This window comes from Protopterus annectens, chromosome 13.part0, assembly GCF_019279795.1.
Source record: "Protopterus annectens isolate FY-2018-M chromosome 13.part0, PAN1.0, whole genome shotgun sequence".
Taxonomy (NCBI): Eukaryota; Metazoa; Chordata; order Ceratodontiformes; family Protopteridae; genus Protopterus; species Protopterus annectens.
In genome coordinates, this window is record NC_056747.1 from 20,535,469 (window position 1) to 20,556,367 (window position 20,899).

Consider the following 20,899-nt stretch of genomic DNA (forward strand, 5'->3'; position numbering starts at 1 on the left):
ATGTTACTACCTGCTATACTTTTAATTGTATGTCTAAATCTCTATGCTTATGTAAATATCTTATAAAAATATAGCAGATAATTATTTATGATTGTGTAAGTGAATGTGTAAACCACAATGCTCATGTAAATGTCTTATGTATAGTATGTTAGCAATTGTTCTGGAGCTTTTCTCCCCAGGTCTCCGCTAAAAATGGACAGCTCTGTCCAGTCGGACCTCCCCGGTAAACAAATGTAAAATAAATAATTAGGGTGATGGACAGAGGAATTCTCTTCAGACATTTCCTTTTTTAGTAGCCACGGTTACCTCCATGGCTTCTACAGGGAGACCCCTTGGCCCAGAATTTCCTTTTTTAGGGGCAACTAAAATTCTGTCTGGTTTCTTTGGAATGGGCTCTGCCACATCGGGCTGCTTGAAGGCTGAGTGATGAAATTGACCAGGGCGTCAGGAAAGGGACCACTCAAGACACTGAAGGACGGGACCCAAAGGCTTCAAGAAACACCAACTAAACAGAAAGAAGAGTTTCAGTGGACCCCCCCCCCAACTCTGTTTCATCAAATGAAGGAGGTCGCCGAAGAACACATCTTTTGAAGGGGGATGCCGGAAAACCTTATCCCTCATCTGAGTCAGAATCTTCAGCAACATACTTAGAACAGCAGTCAGTATGCTTCCTTTTCCAAGTTCTCTTCCAAGTAATGTGCCTTGGAACTCCTGAGGGGTACACATCTTTCATCAGAATTAGAATACTGAGTAGTCTCGAAACCCAAGGGATCAATCTGTCCCCATCTACCAGAATGCGAGGCAGTAGGAGCAGTCTTCAGGGGAAGTCTGGATGGATTCAAACTCTGAGTGCATACCAGTAGTCTTGGCTAATGCCCTAACCACAGCCTCAAAAGCTGACTAAGCCAATGGAACCAAAGAAGAGCTACCTAGGTCAGTAGAGTCGGAAGCTCTCTCTATTTCCAGGGCTGAAGGCCCCAAGGAGGACCTTGGAACTGAGCTGTCTAGTGCAGAATCCCCAGGAGGCATGGATGACTCCACAAATCTCAGGGATCAACTCTACCAGTGCAGCTCCAACACAAACACTCTGGCTCCAGGACTTTACTCAACCAAAGTGCATCACAGTCAACTGACAGAGAAGATGTCAAAGGTGAAGTTTCCAGGGCTACAGACTCTGAAGTTGGTACCACGGGAAGACTGGATCGGATATCTCCAGGAAGGGATGGTGTAGGAAGCTGAGCAGACAGTGTGGAAGTGGGTGATCTCAGTCTTTTCCCAGAGGACAGAGCCAGTAGGACTCCCAGTGTCCTCAAAACATCCTCATCATTCAGGCGAATCTGAATTCCATAAGGTTAATAGTACATCAGCTAGACTGTGGGGGTTGGGAGACCTTCTCTCAAGCTTTCTCAGGCAATCTTTGGGTCTCTTGTCTTTACACTTCTCTTAAATCCTTTTCTCTTTCTTTAGATCTCTCCCATTCCTTATCCCTTTTCTTCTTTTCAAAAGAAGGGGAAGACGTGGATGCCTTCAGATCCAAAAACATTTTGGACCCTGTCTGTGGAGGAAGAAGGCTTTTCAATAGGTGTTTCGCTCTTTGCCCCTAAAGGGCTCTGGTGCCAAAGGCAGCACAAATGGAGCACAGATCCTGTATGTAGGAAGGTCCCAAGCAGTAGACACAATGTGAGTGTGGGTCTTAGGATGAACACTTTTTAAAGCATGTTGACATCAATTGACATTAGAATTAATTATATATAAAGTGATTTAACCATCAACTATGCTTATCTAAAAAACTAGCTAACTACCATCTTAATACTGCATATATATTAATACACACCTAGAAATAACTATTAGAAAAGGCAACAAAAACACAGTAATCTAGCTTAAATGTTTAATAATATCCTAACTCTATCACTAATCTTACAAAACTATCAAAATTGTTTAAAAGGGAGAGGAAAACACTTTCACTTACAGTGAATAATGATGGAGCTCTCATTCAGGCAGTAAATGAGATCAGGGGTAGCTCAGACAGGAGAAGGGAATTCTGGATAGGGATGGAATCAGAGCTCTCATTCCACACGTCTGGGTTACTCAGGCAGTAAATGAGATCTGGGGTAGCTCAGACAGGAGAAGGGAATTCTGGATAGGGATGGAATCAGAGCTCTCAGATCCACACGCCTGGTTTACTCAGGCAGTAAATGAGATCTGGGGTAGCTCAGACAGGAGAAGGGAATTCCGGATAGGGATGGAATCAGAGCTCTCAGATCCAAGGCTTTTTTTGAGGCACCAAGGTCTGATCTGGTCAGATCCGATAACCCACATGTTGAAATCAGAAGGAAAAAAAAAAAAAAAAAGACAACGATGGATCTAAATGTATTCTGTTCATAAATAAGTAAGACTTGGCTGTAATTACTGAAACATGGACTTATGAAGAACAAGAGGACAGGAGGCCCCATGGCTAAAATTTAGGGGTGTTGGAAGTGGATTATAATTCAGAATTCATTTTGTGGAAGTATTAGCTGTTGACTCTGGCCTCACAGTACACTTGTTAGTCAAGCAGTGATCAACTCTGGTATAATCAATGGCTAGATCAAGTTTATGGACTTAGAATAACCTGATAATATATGGTGACTAACTTTCCAGGAATAATTCTGTCTAATGGCAGAACATCGACAATGTCAGAGGATGAATTTTACGACTTATGTATATTACACAACTTGAGATTTTCCTATCAAATAATATGATGGATCCCTTACTTACAACTATGCCAGATAACATTTCTGAGATTGTCCAACTATGTCCATTATGCAATTTAAATTGCTTAGTTTCTGAATTTAACATAACTAAAGATTTCTGTACGAATCAAGAAGAGTATTTTTGATAAGTCTAAGCTGTTCAATATTATAAATCAAATAAATTCTGTTGACCAGAATTCCTCCGAGGTAAATAATGTTGTGCATAAATGTCAGGACTTTGAAAACATTTAAGTTCTTTTGTCTGGATGTAAGAAAACAATAACTAATAGTTTACGGAGGAGGACTACACCTTCACTGTGGAATACTGGTCATACTAAACTTTCAAGAAAAAAAAAAAAAGGAAGAAATTTAGGCTCTGTAAAAGGGTCAAGAGAAAGGATTTAAAACGGGCCTCTAACAGTCGCCATAAGGTTAAATGCCTCAGAGATTACCAAAAAGTAAAGTTTGTTCTACAGTTCTAAAAAATGTTATTCTTACTTTAGATATATTGGTAATAAGGTTAAATCTTTTGGACCAATTTCTGCTCAAGGTGAAGGGCTGAACACTGAAGAATTAAATCAGAGAACTTGCTCAATGAGCACTTTTTGGCAGAATATGTCACACCTGTTTGACAATATTTATGATGTAGAATTTTAACAGAAGATAATTGTGTGTGCCCAGTTTTCAATTTGACACATGTGCGAGTGTCTTTGAACAGTAATAAACAGGATAGCAGTATGGGACCTGATAATGTAACAGGTGTTTTCTGGGCATATTACAGCAAATATATTTCTGCTAGTATCACTCGCCTGTCATATGCTGGCATTTTCCCACTAGCTGGAAACTTACTTGCCGACATAATTCCACTTCCTAAAGGGGGTGCAACAGACAACATAGTTATCCACATCCCACCCCCCAGTAAGGAAACCTCCTTAAAAAATTTCTCCAAAGCCAACTTCATGCTACTGAAGTTAGAAGTGACAAACTTCACAACACCCAAGCAGACGGGATCTGGAAGTTCAACTGCAGAATCCTACACTAAGGCACTGTATGAGCACATCCACTCGTGCATGAATCGTGCCATCCCAAATAGAACAAAGATGCTCTTCTCCAAAAAAAGGAAGCCAATCTGGTGGTCCCCTGCTATAAAGAAACTATACAACAGAAGGAAGAAACTGTTGCAGAAAAGAGGAAAATCCAAGGATGCAAAAAACTCCCTCACCAGTCTCAGTAAGAAGCTGAGATCCCTCATAAAATCCTCAAAAGCTAGTTACGAAAATAAAATTGCCAAAGATTCCAAAGACAACCACAAGGCATTCTATAGTTATGTCAAGAATCTAAACGGCAATGCTCAGATCTGCTCTGAGATGCAACAGAATGGCATTAAATATACTGATCCCAACGATATTGCCAATATTCTGGTAGATCGATTTATTGCCGACTTCACCCCCCTCTCACCCCCTAAAGGGCCCATCTCAATACCAAAAGACTGCCAAATTCCAATAATCATGGTCACACAGGTAGAAACCGCACTCTCCAAAGCTAAGAATACAGCATCCATGGGACCAGATGACATCCCAGGCTGTGTACTACATGAACTATAAAATTAACTGGCACCTCACCTAAGTGTGATGTTTAATCATAGCCTCACCTCAGGCTTCGTGCCCACTGAGTGGCGCACAGCTACATTTATCCCGCTCCACAAGGGAGGATCCACCTTGGATCCCAGGAACTACCGTCCCATCAGTCTGACAAGCCTGATCTGCAAGGGCATGGAACTTATAAACAAAGACATTGGCAACCTTCAAACACTGGACCCCACCCAGTTTGGGTTTGTGAAGGGCCAATCTTGTCTCCTGAATCGGATTGACTTCTTCGAATCAGTCTCCAGAGCTGTGGACGAGGGTAAGGCGGTCCACACAGCCTATCTGGACCTCGCCAAGGCCTTCGACACCACCCCCCACTCTGGAATCATAGATAAACTTACTAAGCTGGACATTGGGCATAAAACCCTACGTCACTCGATGGGTTGCCAACTGGCTTACTGACAGAACCCAAACTGTAAAAGGACCCGACTCCAAATCCAGCTCCAGACAAGTGGAGTACCTCAGGGTTCAGTCCTGGGTCCACTCTTGTTTGGCATCTACTTCTCTGAAGTACAAGCCAACACTAAGGGACTCTGGCTAACAAAGTTTGCAGATGACTGCAAACTTGGAGCTATTATTAAATCCCCAAATGATGTGGATATTCTACAAAAGGGCCTTACAGAAACAGATGCCTGGTGCCAGAGCCATGGGCTCAAGCTTAATGCCAAGAAATGTATAGTTATCCCCTTTGGAAACAAACATGTACCCATGAATTACCACATAGGTGGCAGGACACTAAACATCGAAAGTGTGATGAGAGACTTAGGGAAACAGGTGGACAGTGGTCTCACTTTCAATAACCACATTGCCACAACAGTCAGGAAATCCTTCTATGTGGCACACCTTATCACAAAGGGCTTTTCATCCAGAAAAAAAAAGGCCATTGTCCCACTGAACTCATCCCTCACTAGACCCATTATAGAGTATAATGCCCAGTTTGGTATGTACCTCACAAGACATCTGCAACAGCTGGAAAGGCCACAGAAATACCTCAATAAAAGAATCACAGGCCTAAAGCAGATGCCATATGCTGACCATCTAAAAAAACTCCAGCGATACTCTGTGGCATATTGTCTACTCAGAGGCGATCTCTGCTTAACATACAAGGCCACGTCAAACCCGGAGCTGTTGGACATGCTTCACTTAAAGAAATCCCAATCCTTCAGAGCCACACGCTCCAGGGATCTAAACCTGGTCATCACAATGAACAAAACATGCTGGAGGGATAGGTTCCTGACCCAGAGACTCCCCATACATGTCAAGCAGAGCGCCACATTGGCCCTCTTCAAAAGGAACCTTGATGATTGGATGGAAGATAGGAAATTCACCCCGGGGATCATGTCAGTCGCCCTGCTAGACAGGGGTCCAGAGAAGTAAATATTGTGGGAAGAAATATCCAGGGAATTGTTATGGCTAGGCTTGCATAGGCCCTAGGGCCGACAGCCTAGTACCAACCTATGAATCAGTCTTAATCACTGGCAGGAAAAAGCTTCCAGAGATGTCTACTTTCCTTTTTTAAAATCAAGACTTTCAGAGATGTTCAAGAGACCTCACCCAACACAGTTTCACAAAAAATTATCTACAATCAGTTATTTAATTGAATTTTATAACCCAGTGATGACTGCTTTAGCTAAGGGCATATCTGTAATGGTGGTATATTTTGATTCATCTCACACTTTTGACAGCGTCCCTCATTCTGCCATCATTGATATCAGGCTCCATAACAAAGTTAATCCATACGTTGTTCGCCGGGTGGCTAACTGGCTTTGTAGTAGACTGCACAGAGCAATGATAAGAAATTTCACATCTTATCAAGTATTTATTAAACCTTTAGAATATGGAATGATGACTGTAAAGTCTAGGCCTGTCTTCAAGTCAGTTACAGATATCGGAGGGGAAAACTTTGTTTAGCCTACAGGTAGCTCTGGAGTGAAGGAATAAAGATTATTACTAAACACCAAATTGTTGAATGCAAGCACATTGAGGAGTCAAAGAAAGTCTTAAGGGCATTAACCAGAGGTGCATATTTTATTTACAGATTTGAGGAGTCAAAGAAAGTCTTAAGGGCAATTTAACTCAGTCATTGGTTTGAATTTGGAACAGGATTCCTTTATGTACTTGGGAGTCATCTTTTGGGTCCCAGGATATATACACTCATTGAGAAGTCTGCCTTCTGTATGGCCTTTGGCTTTTAAGCAGAAATTAATGAGCAACTGAAACTGAACAATGGCCAGCTGTGAGAGCAGAGCTAAAAACATCATTTTAATAAAATAAAAGTATTGTTAAGGTATTGTGACCAGCTGTGAGGGCGGAACTAAAACATCATAATAAAAAAAAAAAAAAAAAAAAGATTACAAAAGTATTTGCAAAAACATTTTTATTGCAAATAAAAAAGTATTGTAAAAACATTTTAAAAATAATTTTACTTTTTTCAAAAATAATACAAACTATAGTTTAAATAATTATACCACATTAGACATAATGTAAAACATTAGTTAAAAACAGCTACAAGTTACACGACAATGGATTTAACATTTAGAGAAATTTCAGCCAGTTTAGAGAAATTAAAAGGTAAGCTAGTATAATACAAACGATAATTGCAATATGAAGCAAGAGAAAAAGCAGGGCTGTGGCATATTTAGATAGAGAGTCAGGAGAAAGAAAGGGATTCAAGTATGCAACTGAGTGAAGACAGGAGTCAGAAGCGGTAAAGTATGATAAGCTGCTTGTTCATATTTAGAGATATATTTTTTTTCTTGGGTTTGAGAAGAACAGGGACTGATTTTGGCTATAAAATCTTTTAGAATGGTTTTAAAGGACTGCAGAGGAGGGTACTGACCTGGTGAATAAAGGTAAGGAGTTCCAGGCCTTGGCAACATGATGCGAGTACAGATCATGCCCAGCAGATTTCATAGGTTTGTGGACTCAGGAAAGTTTTTGGTCAATGAATCAAAATGACCAACTGGAAGCATACTTGTGTAAAATGGTATTTAGTGCTGGGCAAGTAGATGGATGCTGGGTAATTTTATAGATAAGAAGCTGTGCATATGTTAGTCGAACGGGTCGATCTAATCAACGTAGGCTTTTTATTGCTATAGAGAGGTGGGTTCTCAAAGAGGTATTTGCTGGAGAGTTAGCCACTTTATTATACCACTGCTCAAGATTTTCTTTGTTTTTTTTGTGATGTCTGGAGGTCAATATGGACAGGGGCACCATAAAGTACTGAGGGAAGTAAGCAAGGGTAGTTTTAGGTCGCATTGGTGAGAAAGTGTTTGGAAATGTAAAGCATTTTCTTATCAAACAGTAATTTTTAAATTGTAAGAATCTGTTAAGCATCTTGTTTCACTATTGTAAAACTCTCCACCCCACCAGCAGACATGCACAAAAACATGTACACGTGCAGGGACACAAAGAAATGCCCGCACAGACACAGCAAGGTGGAAATGTCATAGGAACACTTATGTTCATAGGAGTAGTATGCATCCATCCCATGTCTTCAGTAACGTTATGGAAGAGCAAACTTTGAGAGTCTCGAGGGTTGACAGTAGATGATCAAAGAATGGAAAGTGAGATGAATAACTTGAAGAAGAACTTTGTCATGACGGGCTCTAGAAAACGGGAAGTTCAACCCGTAGTGGAGAAAAGTAAGCACTTAAGGAACAAAGAAGCTAGGCCATTCTTTTCAAAACAGCAGGTTGATATCCCACATAATATAGAACAAAAAGAACTCAGGAGAATCCCAGTGACATATGCGAGCAACATTAGGTTGCTACAGAACATTTTTAGTGAGAATTGGAATAGATTATGCGCTGATGAACGGGTAAGAGCATTAGTGGGGGATCACCCACATTATGCATACAAAAATAAGAAATCAGTTGAGAGATTATGTGGTGCAAGACGCAATAAATAAATTAATACTGCCTCAGAGGATGATAATGATATTACTTTTGGCACATATCCTTGCAATAAGTGTAATACTGCCTCAGAGGATGATAATGATATTACCTTTGGCACATATCCTTGCAATAAATGTAATACTGCCTCAGAGGATGATAATGATATTACCTTTGGCACATATCCTTGCAATAAGTGTAATACTGCCTCAGAGGATGATAATGATATTACCTTTGGCACATATCCTTGCAATAAATGTAATACTGCCTCAGAGGATGATAATGATATTACCTTCGGCACATATCCTTGCAATAAGTGTAATACTGCCTCAGAGGATGATAATGATATTACCTTCGGCACATATCCTTGCAATAAATGTAATACTGCCTCAGAGGATGATAATGATATTACCTTCGGCACATATCCTTGCAATAAGTGTAATACTGCCTCAGAGGATGATAATGATATTACCTTCGGCACATATCCTTGCAATAAGTGTAATACTGCCTCAGAGGATGATAATGATATTACCTTCGGCACATATCCTTGCAATAAGTGTAATACTGCCTCAGAGGATGATAATGATATTACCTTCGCACATATCCTTGCAATAAGTGTAATACTGCCTCAGAGGATGATAATGATATTACCTTCGGCACATATCCTTGCAATAAGTGTAATACTGCCTCAGAGGATGATAATGATATTACCTTTGGCACATATCCTTGCAATAAGTGTAATACTGCCTCAGAGGATGATAATGATGTTACCTTTGGCACATATCCTTGCAATAAGTGTAATACTGCCTCAGAGGATGATAATGATATTACCTTTGGCACATATCCTTGCAATAAGTGTAACTACTGCTACACTATGGACACTGTGGATAGTAGTGGACGTTTTAGCCAACCAGACACTAGGAAAGAACTTCGTTTTAGACTCACAGCGGATTGCAAAATCACAAACATTGTTTATCTGGCATATTGCGTCATATGTAAGTCATTCTATGTGGGAATGACAACTCGCAGGCTTCGGGATTGTGTAAGGGAACATTTATATGACATCTCTAGGCAAGCAGAAATGAATGCCCTTGCGAAACATGTGATGGAAATGGAAATTCAACATGTTTAAGTTCATGGTTATTGAGAGAGTGTTTATAATTAATAGGGGAGGTGCTATTAGGAATTTAGTGGAAACTAAGGAATTGGAATGGATAAGAATGCGGGCCACTATGGGCAGGGTTTTAAATGATAAAATATCTATCCAGCCCATTTTATCCAATAGACCACTTAGAAAGTGAATAATCTGCTTTGTATTAGTGTGTTTTTAATTGCTATCATATGCATATAAGTGTGTATTTTTATATATAAAGTCTTTGTATATATTTTTTTTATATTTCTGTTTTGTTTAAAATGTACATACGTTTAGGTAAAAAGTGTCATTTTAAAATGTACTCATGAAAGACATATAGTATGTTGCTTTAAGCACAATTATGCACTTAACTGGAAATGCTTATGCATTGGCTGAAGGTAGTTTAAAAATAAGGGTAACTGAATTTTTGCAATGTCTGATGAAGCAGCTTTTAGGCTGTGAAATTGCTAACCAGGTTTCTTTCTTTCTTATCTGAAATAAATTTATGGTCGATTTAGCTGTGGTCTGGTATCCCCTTCTTTTTTGGATATTGCTGCTAACTTGTGTGGAGGGTCCATTTACCTACACCATTTGCGGTTTGTTTTTTTTTTTGCTTATACGATAATGCATGTTTTGGTATTTAGTTTCAGTCCATGGCTTTTGCACCAGTTATTTATTTATTTGGGACAAACCTTCCTGCAGGATGGCCAAGTTATTTGGAGATTCTATGACTGCTCCTAGCGTGGAATCACCTGCAAACTTTTATACAGCTAAACTAACACCAGACACAATGATCATCCCTTCCCTAAAGTAGAACTTGCCTTATATACAGACTCAGGCACGCATCTTATTTAAGCTGTCAGTCATAAAAAAAGAAAGAAGTTATGTACTTAGCGTAACGTTTCATCTCTGTTGTCCATTTTCATTCTTCCTCAACCTGTGGGCTTGGTTCCGACTCAGTCGCTATCATAGCTCATGGTAACCAAAAAATCTCTCAAGCTTATCCCTCACCCAAAATGCACCTATCTCAGTTACCTCAGATCGAGTTTGCTGATAGTCAGAAAGAAAGAGTAGTCATAAGACATTCATAGAGATTATATTTGGAACCACAGTTGTATACCAAGGATAACAATCTGTTAGTCAACCATTCCTCTAGAAACCCAAGGTTACTAGGGTTGGACAGAGGGGAGTACGGCGAGTACACAACTTCTTTAGAGGGACAGAGTCCCCAGCTACCTTACTTGAGCACCGTTATATCAAATGATGCTCTTCCCCCTGGAGCCCAGATCCAATTTGTAATGAGTAATAAAGTATGGGAAGTAGCCCAAGCTGCTGCTGCACAAATATCGTCCATGGAGGCTTTAGACTGGAAGACAATTGAAGTCGCCACTGCTCTAGTGGAATGTGCTTTTAAAGGTTTGGATAAAGCAAGCCGAAATTTCTTGTAGCTGAAAGAAATACAATCTGTTAGCCATCTAGCCAATGACACTTTCCGCACTGGTTTTCCTAGTTTTGTGTTTGAGAAAGAGATAAATAATGGGTCAGTACTTATATCTTTTGTTCTGTGGAGATAAAAAACTTAACTCTCTAAGAACATCTAACTAGTGTAAGCAGCAATTATTATCAAATTTGGTGAAAAAAAACACTGGTAGGTTAATGGTTTGACTGATGTTGACTTCAAAAACCACCTTAGGTAGAAGGAGGGGTTAGTTCTTAATGCAACCCTATCTTTGTGAAAAACCAAATATGGCGGTTTACAAGACAAAACCTGAATTTCTGAAATACTTCTAGCGGCATTAACGGCTACTAAGAAAAGTTTTCCAGGACAGAAATTTAAGATTGCATAATCTGCTGTTGGTTCAAAGGGGGGGGGGGGGGGTTGTATGATTGTTTACAACACCAAGTTCATTTCCCAATAAGGGAATGGATCTTTATATGGAGACTTCAATAGGAGAGTACCTCTACGGAGATTTACAAAGTTTGTGAGAAGCGAGAAAGGAGTCTTCAAATCAGACATGAAAAGAGTCTTCAAATCAGACATGAAAATTGTATATAGCTGCTAAATGAACTTTAAAAAGTAGAGGACGAAGCCCCTGCATTGATCAGAGAGGCTAAAAGCTTGAGAATCTTATGAACAGGAGCTGGAAAAGGGTCAACATCATTTTGACGTGCCCAAAGAACAAATCATTTCCATTTACTGTTGTAAAGTTTACACATAAATGGTTTGAGAGAGACCAAAAGAATGAGTAGAATAGGTGAAGAGAGCCATAGACTGTCTGGCTATTAATGTAATTGGAAAGACCAAGCTGCCCATGTTCCCCAGATAATGCCACCCGCCCTAAGAAGTGTGTGCCTTGGGTTGAGAGGAGAGGAAAGGACAGCCTTTTAGGACCGAATCTACCATTTGAGATCTCTCTCTTGCAAATGCTGGTAATAGCAATCGAAGCCGACACTGGTTGGTGTAGTATAGACCACTGTGTTGCGAGCAACCACTGTAAAATTCTGACATGAAATCTGACTAAGGGGACTAGTTATAGCTATTGTCATGAACCCCAGGACCTTTAGAACTAGGTGTGCTGATATTTTCTGTTTATTATCTTTATGACTTGTAACCCTATTTTCTGTAGTCTTACTGGGGAAAGAGTCTTTCTGTTCAAGATTGCTCCTATGAACTCTACCAAAGGGCAGAACTCTGAACAGGTAGTGACTGGCTCCCAGCCAGAACTGGAGAAACTTTCTGGATTGCCTATTCATCTTTATATGACAGTACGCATCCTGAAGGTCTATTGAGCACATCCAGTCATCCTGTTCCAAAAATGGAAGAATGGACTGAACCGTGGCCATCTGGAACTTTGTTTGTCAAAGTGCCTTGTGCAAAATACTGACATCCAAAATTGGTCTCCAGTCCACTGTCTTTTCTGGCAGTAAAAAGACTCTGGAGTAAGTTCCAGATTTTCTTTGGTCTGGCGGGACTTCTTGGATGATTCTTTTTTTTCTAACAGTTCTTGAATTTGTAATACTGCCTGTTCCATCTGATTGAGTGGGACATCTGGGATTCTTTTGCAAATGGAGGAATGGAAGGGAAAATGGAATAATATAATCTCTGGAAATGATTCTTTGCACCCAGGTATCTGATGTTATTTCTAGCCAGGCTCTCTGGTACAGGGATCGAGAACGCCTGACTGCCTCCAGAGGGAGACAAATTGGGTCTCCTTACAGGAGCGCTGAAAGGGTTTACGAAAGAATGAATCTCTATATCCTTGGTTTTGCAGGCCTCCTCTGCAGCAAGGGTGCCATCCATCATTCAATTTCTACCCACCTTTGGGGGAACCACCTCCATGTGTGTCTTGAAAGGACCCTTGCGACTCTTTAAACCACACTTTTCCAGTACTCCACCGATTCCTTGAAAAGGATCATTGTGGAGTGGAAAAATGCACACCCATGGCAGACAGGGTCTTTCCATCTTTCTCACACCTGGGCAAGCTTTCTTTAACTTTAGGACCAAACAAGGACGTGCCATCAAAGGCAGCATTGACAAAGACTTGAAAAGCTACGCAAAGTCACATAAGCACACCCAGGCGTGTCTCTTGATGGCAACTCCTGAACCCGCTGATCTTGTTGTCCCTTCAGCTTCATGAGAAATAAGCCTCATGGACGAGTTGGATATGGACTGAAGGGTTGTCAACTGACAGGCCAAAGATTTCTGATCCTCTTCAGAGACGGATCCTCAAAGGGTATCCTAGATCTCCTTAACCAGATCCCTTTGCAGCCTGGTGAAATGTGCCAAGAAATTCAAAGACCATAACACAAAGTTTGATGAAGCATAAACCTGCTTCCCAAATCTACCCATCGCCCGAGACTCCTTGTTGGGTTGATGGATACTTTCCTCAGCTAGTTCCCTTTTGGTTGATGCCTCTATGACCATGGCATCAACAGGCAATCCTTTCAACCAAAACTGTTTGTCTTCTAGGGCATTGATGATTTTGTCAGGTCTCTGAGGAATGGGTTCAATGGTGTCAGGAGCCTTCCACATCTGCAGAGAGATAACTTGATGAACTCATCAGCGGCCGGAGTCAAACAGGAGGTAGATGGGCAAGTACCAAAAGCTTGCAAGTACACTGACTCCTCAGATGAAGGATTGCTGGACTTCCAATCATGTCTCTGTTTTAAAGATTTCCAGAATGTCTCCAAAGGAGACATCATCAGGAGGTGATCTTGGGGATACTTTGCCTTCATCGAAGTCAGTGTTTTCCTTGATAAGATTCCACTAGGGAATCCAAGTGCTTCCCCTAATACTTCTTCAAATGGGATGATCTGGGGAAGTATCAGAAAAAGAGGATATTCCCATTAGGGATTCATGAGATTTAGGCATTTGCTGTCTTTGAAGAGGTACTGGTGGAGACTCTGAACATAGGTATGACAGGGAAGCTACGCAAAGTCACATAAGCACACCCAGGCGTGTCTCTTGATGGCAACTCCTGAACCCGCTGACCTTGTTGTCCCTTCAGCTTCATGAGAAATAAGCCTAGTAGGAAGGGGTCAACTGGGTGACTGCTGCAGTCGCAGTTCTCTCCACAGCTTCGAAAGCTGATCCAACCAGAGGAGAGAGAGATCCCGGATCCGAAGGAGTGGGTCTGGGATCCAAGCTCACCTTCTCACTCCAATGAGATCCCTCTCGAAGCAGAAGACAGAGCCGAGCTGATCCATGCTGAAGCTCTGAGGTGCAGAGAAGGCTCTGACAACACTGGAGTTGACTCCAGCCCCTCAGAACCAACAGGACAGATAGACTGAGCTGAAGGGCTCAGAGCAATAATAGAGTCCAAACAGAGATAACTACGGATCTGACACAGACAACACTGGAAAGCTCAGAACTGTAGGCTCTATATTTTCAAGTGAAGTTACAGGAGGAAGTGAAAGTGGAGTAGAAGAACAGAATCCTTGAACCACCTTGGTAGGGCGATGCAGGTGTGTCTGGAAAATGGACTGAATGAGAGTGAATAAGTAGTTCTTGATACTGTCATTTTCGTACAGTCCTGTAATTGTGGTGTTGGATCCAAGCATGTTGGCACCAAGGTTTGTCCTCGATTCATAGCCGGAGGTGTCAAAGAGCTAGTCAGTCGCAGCAGTAAGGCCTTTTTAACTGTCGGTTTCAAGGAAATAGCCGGAACCAGAGGATGTGACTTTTTCCTTGTGAGTTTCAAAGAAGACAGAGAAACTGAAGACTTTTTGTTTCTTTGGACTCTGAGCCAATGGAGATGTCAGCACCAGCAAATTTCTTTTCTTTGTCTTCTCAGAAGCTTTGGAAGACTGGCTGGAAAAGCCAGATGTGTTGTATTTGTCTTCAGCTGAAGTAGCTCCAGACAACACCTTGCTAAAGGAAAGACAGAATCAGGCATTTCAAAATAAGCGTATTTTTTCCACACGACAAGAGCCCCATGACTAAACGAATGACAGAGCAGTCCTCCTGAAGATGGAGGAGGTCGAAACAGTAAACACAAAGAATGCTCGTCAGCAAAAGGTATTTTACGGCCACATTTCTGACATCACTTAATCCAGCAGGAGCTTCTTTTTCTGACATGACTTCACTCACACACATACAGATAGATGAAAATGGGCAGAGCACAATAAAGTTTTAACAAAAGAAAGGAATGTAGTAATACGACAAAGTTTTATCGCAATGATAAAAAAACTACACAGCGGGTAGAAGAAAATATCAACAATAATACTGAGAGTACTACAAAGTAAAAGGAAAGAGAAAGCAAAGATCAAAGAACTAATGTACTACAAACGTAGAAAGAGTAAGGGATTTATAAGATTAAACAAAAAAATAGGGCACATGTATAGGGATTAAGAATTAGAGTCGAAAAAATATACAGAAATCACTCATCTGCTAGAGGCAGCACATCTGACATGAAAAGCCGCAAACGAGATCGGAGGTAACTGGGACAGGTGCCTTATAGGTAAGGGATAAGCTTGAGAGTTTTTTGGCTACCATGAGCTATGACAGCCACAGAGTCAGTTCCAAGGATTGGAACCAAACCCACAGGTTGAGGGCTGAATGAAGACATAATCAGATCATATAATGCCCAATCATTACATATAGTACCCTACTCCACTAATAAACATCAACTTTTTTTTATGTTTGCATGCATCCCAACCACCACACAATGCAGACATTACAGTATATGCTGACTATATACAGTCCAATATTGAGAATATTGCATTAAATAAGCTTCACAGGTTTCTCCATTCAATGTTACAATATGATGACACACAAGGGAAAAGGAAATTACTATTTACACACAGGTGGACCTACACAGAGTTACCAGAATAAACTAGTCACAATTTTGCATTTTTTTTCCACATACTTTACTCTCTAGAAGACAACCGCCCAACCCAGGATACGCATTAGCAATGCTAGTTCTATCCCAACTACCAACATCTGGGGCAACTGAAAATGGCACATGTTAATATATTCAGTATTGAAAAATTCAGCTCTTACAAAGCTGGATGACATCAATACCTTCCTGACAACATTGACTGTTCCTGAAACCCACCATACTTAAAAAACCCAGATTTAGAAATTATCCTAAGAAAGGAATGGCATCATATGCTCCAAAAGGAAACAAAAAGGGAATGGTGCCATTTGTTTCTGTCCCACACCCAACATACCTAGAGATTTAATTCTTCCATCTTGTACAAGTTAAAAATCAACAAGGTCAGATCGCTCTGCTCCCCCTGACTGGAGTTTCAGTTGTTGAAATCTAACTTCATAGCATTAGATGATCTGAACATCGTCTGAAAGTTATCAAAGGATGAGTCTAGTCACTGGCACTACATATTTTTCAGTCTTGCACAACTTCCTTCCCTTATAACAACCAGACCCAAGAGTCTCTGGTCATAAAGGTAGACACAACAGACTTGAGTTGTCTATACACAGGGTAGGCATAGGTGGAATGGCCAGTATTTTCACTGACCAGCTATATTTGCCTCTGGGAGTCTTAACAAGATCCATAAAACACAACTACTCAACCAGTAAAAAAATTTAAATCCAGAGCACTTCAATAAATGCTCTACACTTCACAAATTTGTTCCCCTGCAAATGTCTAACACTTAATGAAGCTGCACAATACTTCAGTTATATTTTTGCCAACATCAGATACAAAGAATTAGAGCTTCCAATCTTCCCCTATATCACTCCAAAATATCAAAACTCTGTTGTCAAATACAAACAATATGTCACCCATTTACCACCAGATAAAAACTGCATGAGGACCTCCAACATCCCAAGTAGTTCCAATTTACTCTGGGTGGTTCTACAACTTTACCCTTACTCTCGGATGTATTCACTCTTAGGATAGTGGTAGCACTATGATCACGCCACACTCATCCAGCATGCTGAACAATTATCATAGTTGCTGCTTATGTTGTCATCTATAAATTACAGTACACATTCAACTACATGCAGAATGCATACTTACTAAACTCTTGCAAACTAAACAGAAACACAATCAAATCTACATTTTCCTCCATGCAAAAATTCCAAGAGCAAAAGTGGTGAATCTACCATTTCCAAAGCACAAAATCTCTCTGCATGTTCTTTGGATCATTCAGTGACTCAAATGACAGATTCCACTGATCTGCTTGAACAGACAATTTGAAATACAGAAAATTTGCTGTACTTACCCCGTACTAATATGAACAACTTTCCAATGTTAAAGTGTTATTTACCACTATTAACTTCAGACTAACCTTGCACATTATATTCACCGATTTACAGTGTCTCCATCACAAAACAGAGCATACTTATACATACAAGTACTAGATTTGCAACAACACACCAAAATGGATCTCCATTAATGTGCCTCACTTTGCAAAAATCTGAAACCAACCAAGATCTGTTCTTAATTCAACTGAAATTCACCCGCATTTTTGTTCACCTTTCCTTATTCAGTATATAGAAATGTCCCATCTACAACAGCTCCTTGTATGACAAAAATAAACCAACTTTATTTTTCTTCTTCACAACTAACCTCTCTATAACCAAACCAATTGCCAGTCTTATTTTTTTCATTGCACAAGCATTCATTTTTAGTAAATGTATACTAACTGTGCATGATGTATGTTACAAATGCTCTCCAATTCTGTAACTGAACCCTGCCCAACTCACATTCCGGGTCATTAAATGTAAATAAATACAGTACAACTTTGTCACTGCAATAAGGCACAAACTCCCGCCACGCCTCCAGTACTTCACAGCACTCTCATAAAGTCTTGCTCTCCATCTCTCACCTTTCTACAATGAAACTGTCAGTCACAAGTAGCTGCCAATCGCCCCCAAGCAAAGGTCTACCTGAAACTCACCCGAGCCGGCCAGTGCGGGTACCCCTTCATTTTGGCGAAGACCAAGTCTCCAGGTCTGAACTTCTGCGGCATGTCGACAATGCAACTGAAATGGATTTGAAGAAAGCTCTTGATGCCCTGATTACAGGGCCCTAATCCCCAAACTTGCCAATTTCCACAAACACACAGATGTACGCGTGCTCAGCTTCCCGCGGCTCAGGAATATCTCGCGCTAACCCTCAACCTCCCTGCTTCAGCCAAAAAATACGTTAATATTATGCAGTGAAAAGAACTATTGCTGCTCCATTGAGTACAGGAAAGAGCTGTCGGACCAATGGAAGTCCGTCAACAGGAAGTCCCGCCTCATTTTTGTCAGGAGAGTTGTTTTATTTGGGTGCTGTTAGTGCCTGTAGGTATAGATTAAATGTTATGTTTTTTTCCCTTCTCTTTATCACCGAGAAGTTAGAGATTAAAAAAAAAGTCGTGTTGATATACGTATGCCAACTGTTTTTATTATTTAAAATGTATTCTTCGTAAAGTACTGTTTGTCGGGACAAAATATTGTATATCGCTCAGCCAGTCTCGCGGCACTGCATGACATTTACAAGACCTTAGAATTGACAAATAAATCCCCAACGTTTGTGTCGTTTTTGTGTAGGTACGAGACTGAATATAGCCTTATGTCTGTAGTTTACGTTAGCCTATATGTATACGTATTACTGATATCTGAACATTTTCAGTTTTATAACGTCTTTACGACCAGCCTTTTACGGTACCGAGGAATCGTTGATGGCTAACTGTATGGAATTCTATGTAACTCATTACTGTACCACTCGGCTCTCATTCTGCAGTGGAGTCTGATTTCATCATAACCTTGCCCTGTCGCTTATTAAATATTCGATTTTGTGGTAAATAAGTGAGTGACTGTTATAGACAGTCATTAAATGACGGCTGAACAGTTGTATGTAATTTACTTGTTTCTCAGGAAATGTAAGCTGAAGCAAAACTTCGTATTAACTTTTAAGTGAGCTAAAGCGATGCTTAAAAATTGTCCCTGACTCGGGCAAGGAACTTCTCTTTACAGTCGTACTTAAACATGATAGATGCATCTACTAGTAGTACTAATCTTGTTTTATTTTTCGACATTTGATTATTGTGAAAGTCCACCTGAGTAGGACCCCATTTTCAGCGGAGGCTGTGGAGACGTAGCTCTCAAACCTACTATCTCTCATAACATGGAATAAAATGGGCAAAATGCATATTCATACCTTACCAATAACTGCTTTGTATTAGTGAAGCACCTCGGAGGATGCCCAGTTGCAAGTCTCGCTCAAACCACGCCCCCATGATTTCCTGACGTCGCTACTATACATGTCCCGTCATATTGAGCTCTCTGTTGAGGGATGGAGTCCTCAAGCTCTTTTATATACAGACCTGTTTGCCTAATGGTTTGCACAACAAGCATTTTCAGTGTATATACTGAAGCCAATTTGTGTGCTATGCCTTGGTGACCAGTATCTGCCAAAAGTAAGTAGTGAAGTTATTAACTGTGCCCATTTCTTCAAACATCTTCCTCCTTCATATATCTTCCAGATTGAGAAACAATGACCTCCACGATTGCAGTTTATTAGGATGTTTAACAACCACTTCTATGTCCAGGTCACCTAAGTGGTATATTAATGAAAATAAAAACAGCTTTTACATCAGCCCTGAAATACTCATTATGGCATATCTGCTATTTAACACAGTTTGATAGTACTTATTGTCTCCTTTAACCCCATGGCCACCTGTCCATTAAAAGACGGGTAGTTTATTCTCGAACTACTTGTGAATTCAGTTTTTCTTTTTTTGTCATAATGTAGAAACTGAAAATGTGTGCAGCCTGACATTACACTGATATAATGCTTGTAGTTTAGTAACATAAGTGATTTTTAATGCTTAATTAACAGTGAAAATCTCGTCTTAATAAACTATAATTTAAATAAATCCTACAGTATGCAATGCACTCTGTAATCACACGTTAGTTTCCTTTCATTACAGAAGAGACAACTTCCAATAAAACACTGTATGCATATCTCTTAACCTACTAAATATTGCTTTTACAAACTTAGGAAGTTGACAGTGTGTTATGTTTTGCATTAACTTTATTTTCGGAAGGGTATGACGTCGAAAAGTAAAATATCCGTCATTATTTTCTGACTTCTATACTCAATGATTTGCCAGAAATTCTAAATTTTATGAGGAACAGTCCAAAAATATTAGGCAAAAATCTGGACAGTTGAGAGGGATGACTGTATGACATACTACAGGATTACTTAACTGTACAGGTTATTAAGACGTGATTTTCGTGCTTAACAGTGAAAATCATATGTCCAAATAAAGTATAATGCAAAAAAAAATCCTGCAGTATGTAATTGCACTTTTGTTTCCTTTCTTGTGTGCAGTTCAGCTGTACCAATGCATGCATCATGTCAATTGCAAATCAGCATACATGTGTAGATATAGGCCGTTTCCGAACCCATTTCCCCTGTCAGTTATAGACACGCCCACTTCTGCACAGAACTGGGCGCGAGCCACTTCAGTAATACAAAGCCTTAATAACTTCAACTGGGAAGGTCACATTATGGTTAAAATGTGCTATTTTGTACTTATAAAACCTTCTTTTGGTGTATTAATATTATTCAGTATTATTTACCATGGATATCAGTTAAAAAATCCTTACACTGAATATGTGACACTTAGTGTGGAACTTTGAGGAACATAGACTTTTTAAGACCCAAAATGGGGAATGTTCCTCATAATGAGGTACAATTGAGAGGTATGCGTGGAGAAAAGCTCCAAACAGCTTGTTACTAGGAGCATTGTATTTTATATTGGAGCGCCTTCTCTGAGAGGTCAGTTTTGCTAGTCACTCTTATCCCTAGCTTACATTTGCAAATAAATAGGTCAATAGTGCTAGAGGTTTAAGACTAATTTTTTTTATAATTGAGAAGAATAGCACTTGTATTAATTTTGTAGGCCACCTCCTTGGGCAGTAACAGAGAACAGTGGACTTCACCAATGTTTTTGCATAACTCTCAAAACGTTATGTCAGTTGTGTAACATGTAGGAGCTGCTGTATATCATCGTGTTCACAACTCTCAACTTCTTTGC

General features: G+C 40.1%; 1 protein-coding gene across 1 annotated transcript in view; it reads right to left on the reverse strand.

Annotated features, from left to right (window-relative positions):
- HDGFL2 (HDGF like 2) overlaps nt 1-18,093 on the reverse strand; it is a 2,035,019-nt gene extending 2,016,926 nt beyond the window's left edge. Inside the window, exon 1 of the mRNA XM_044090590.1 lies at nt 17,768-18,093. Coding sequence (XP_043946525.1) covers nt 17,768-17,839 — 72 coding nt within the window. The 5' untranslated portion in view covers nt 17,840-18,093. The remainder of the gene's footprint in view (nt 1-17,767) is intronic.
- Nucleotides 18,094-20,899: the final 2,806 nt, after the last annotated feature.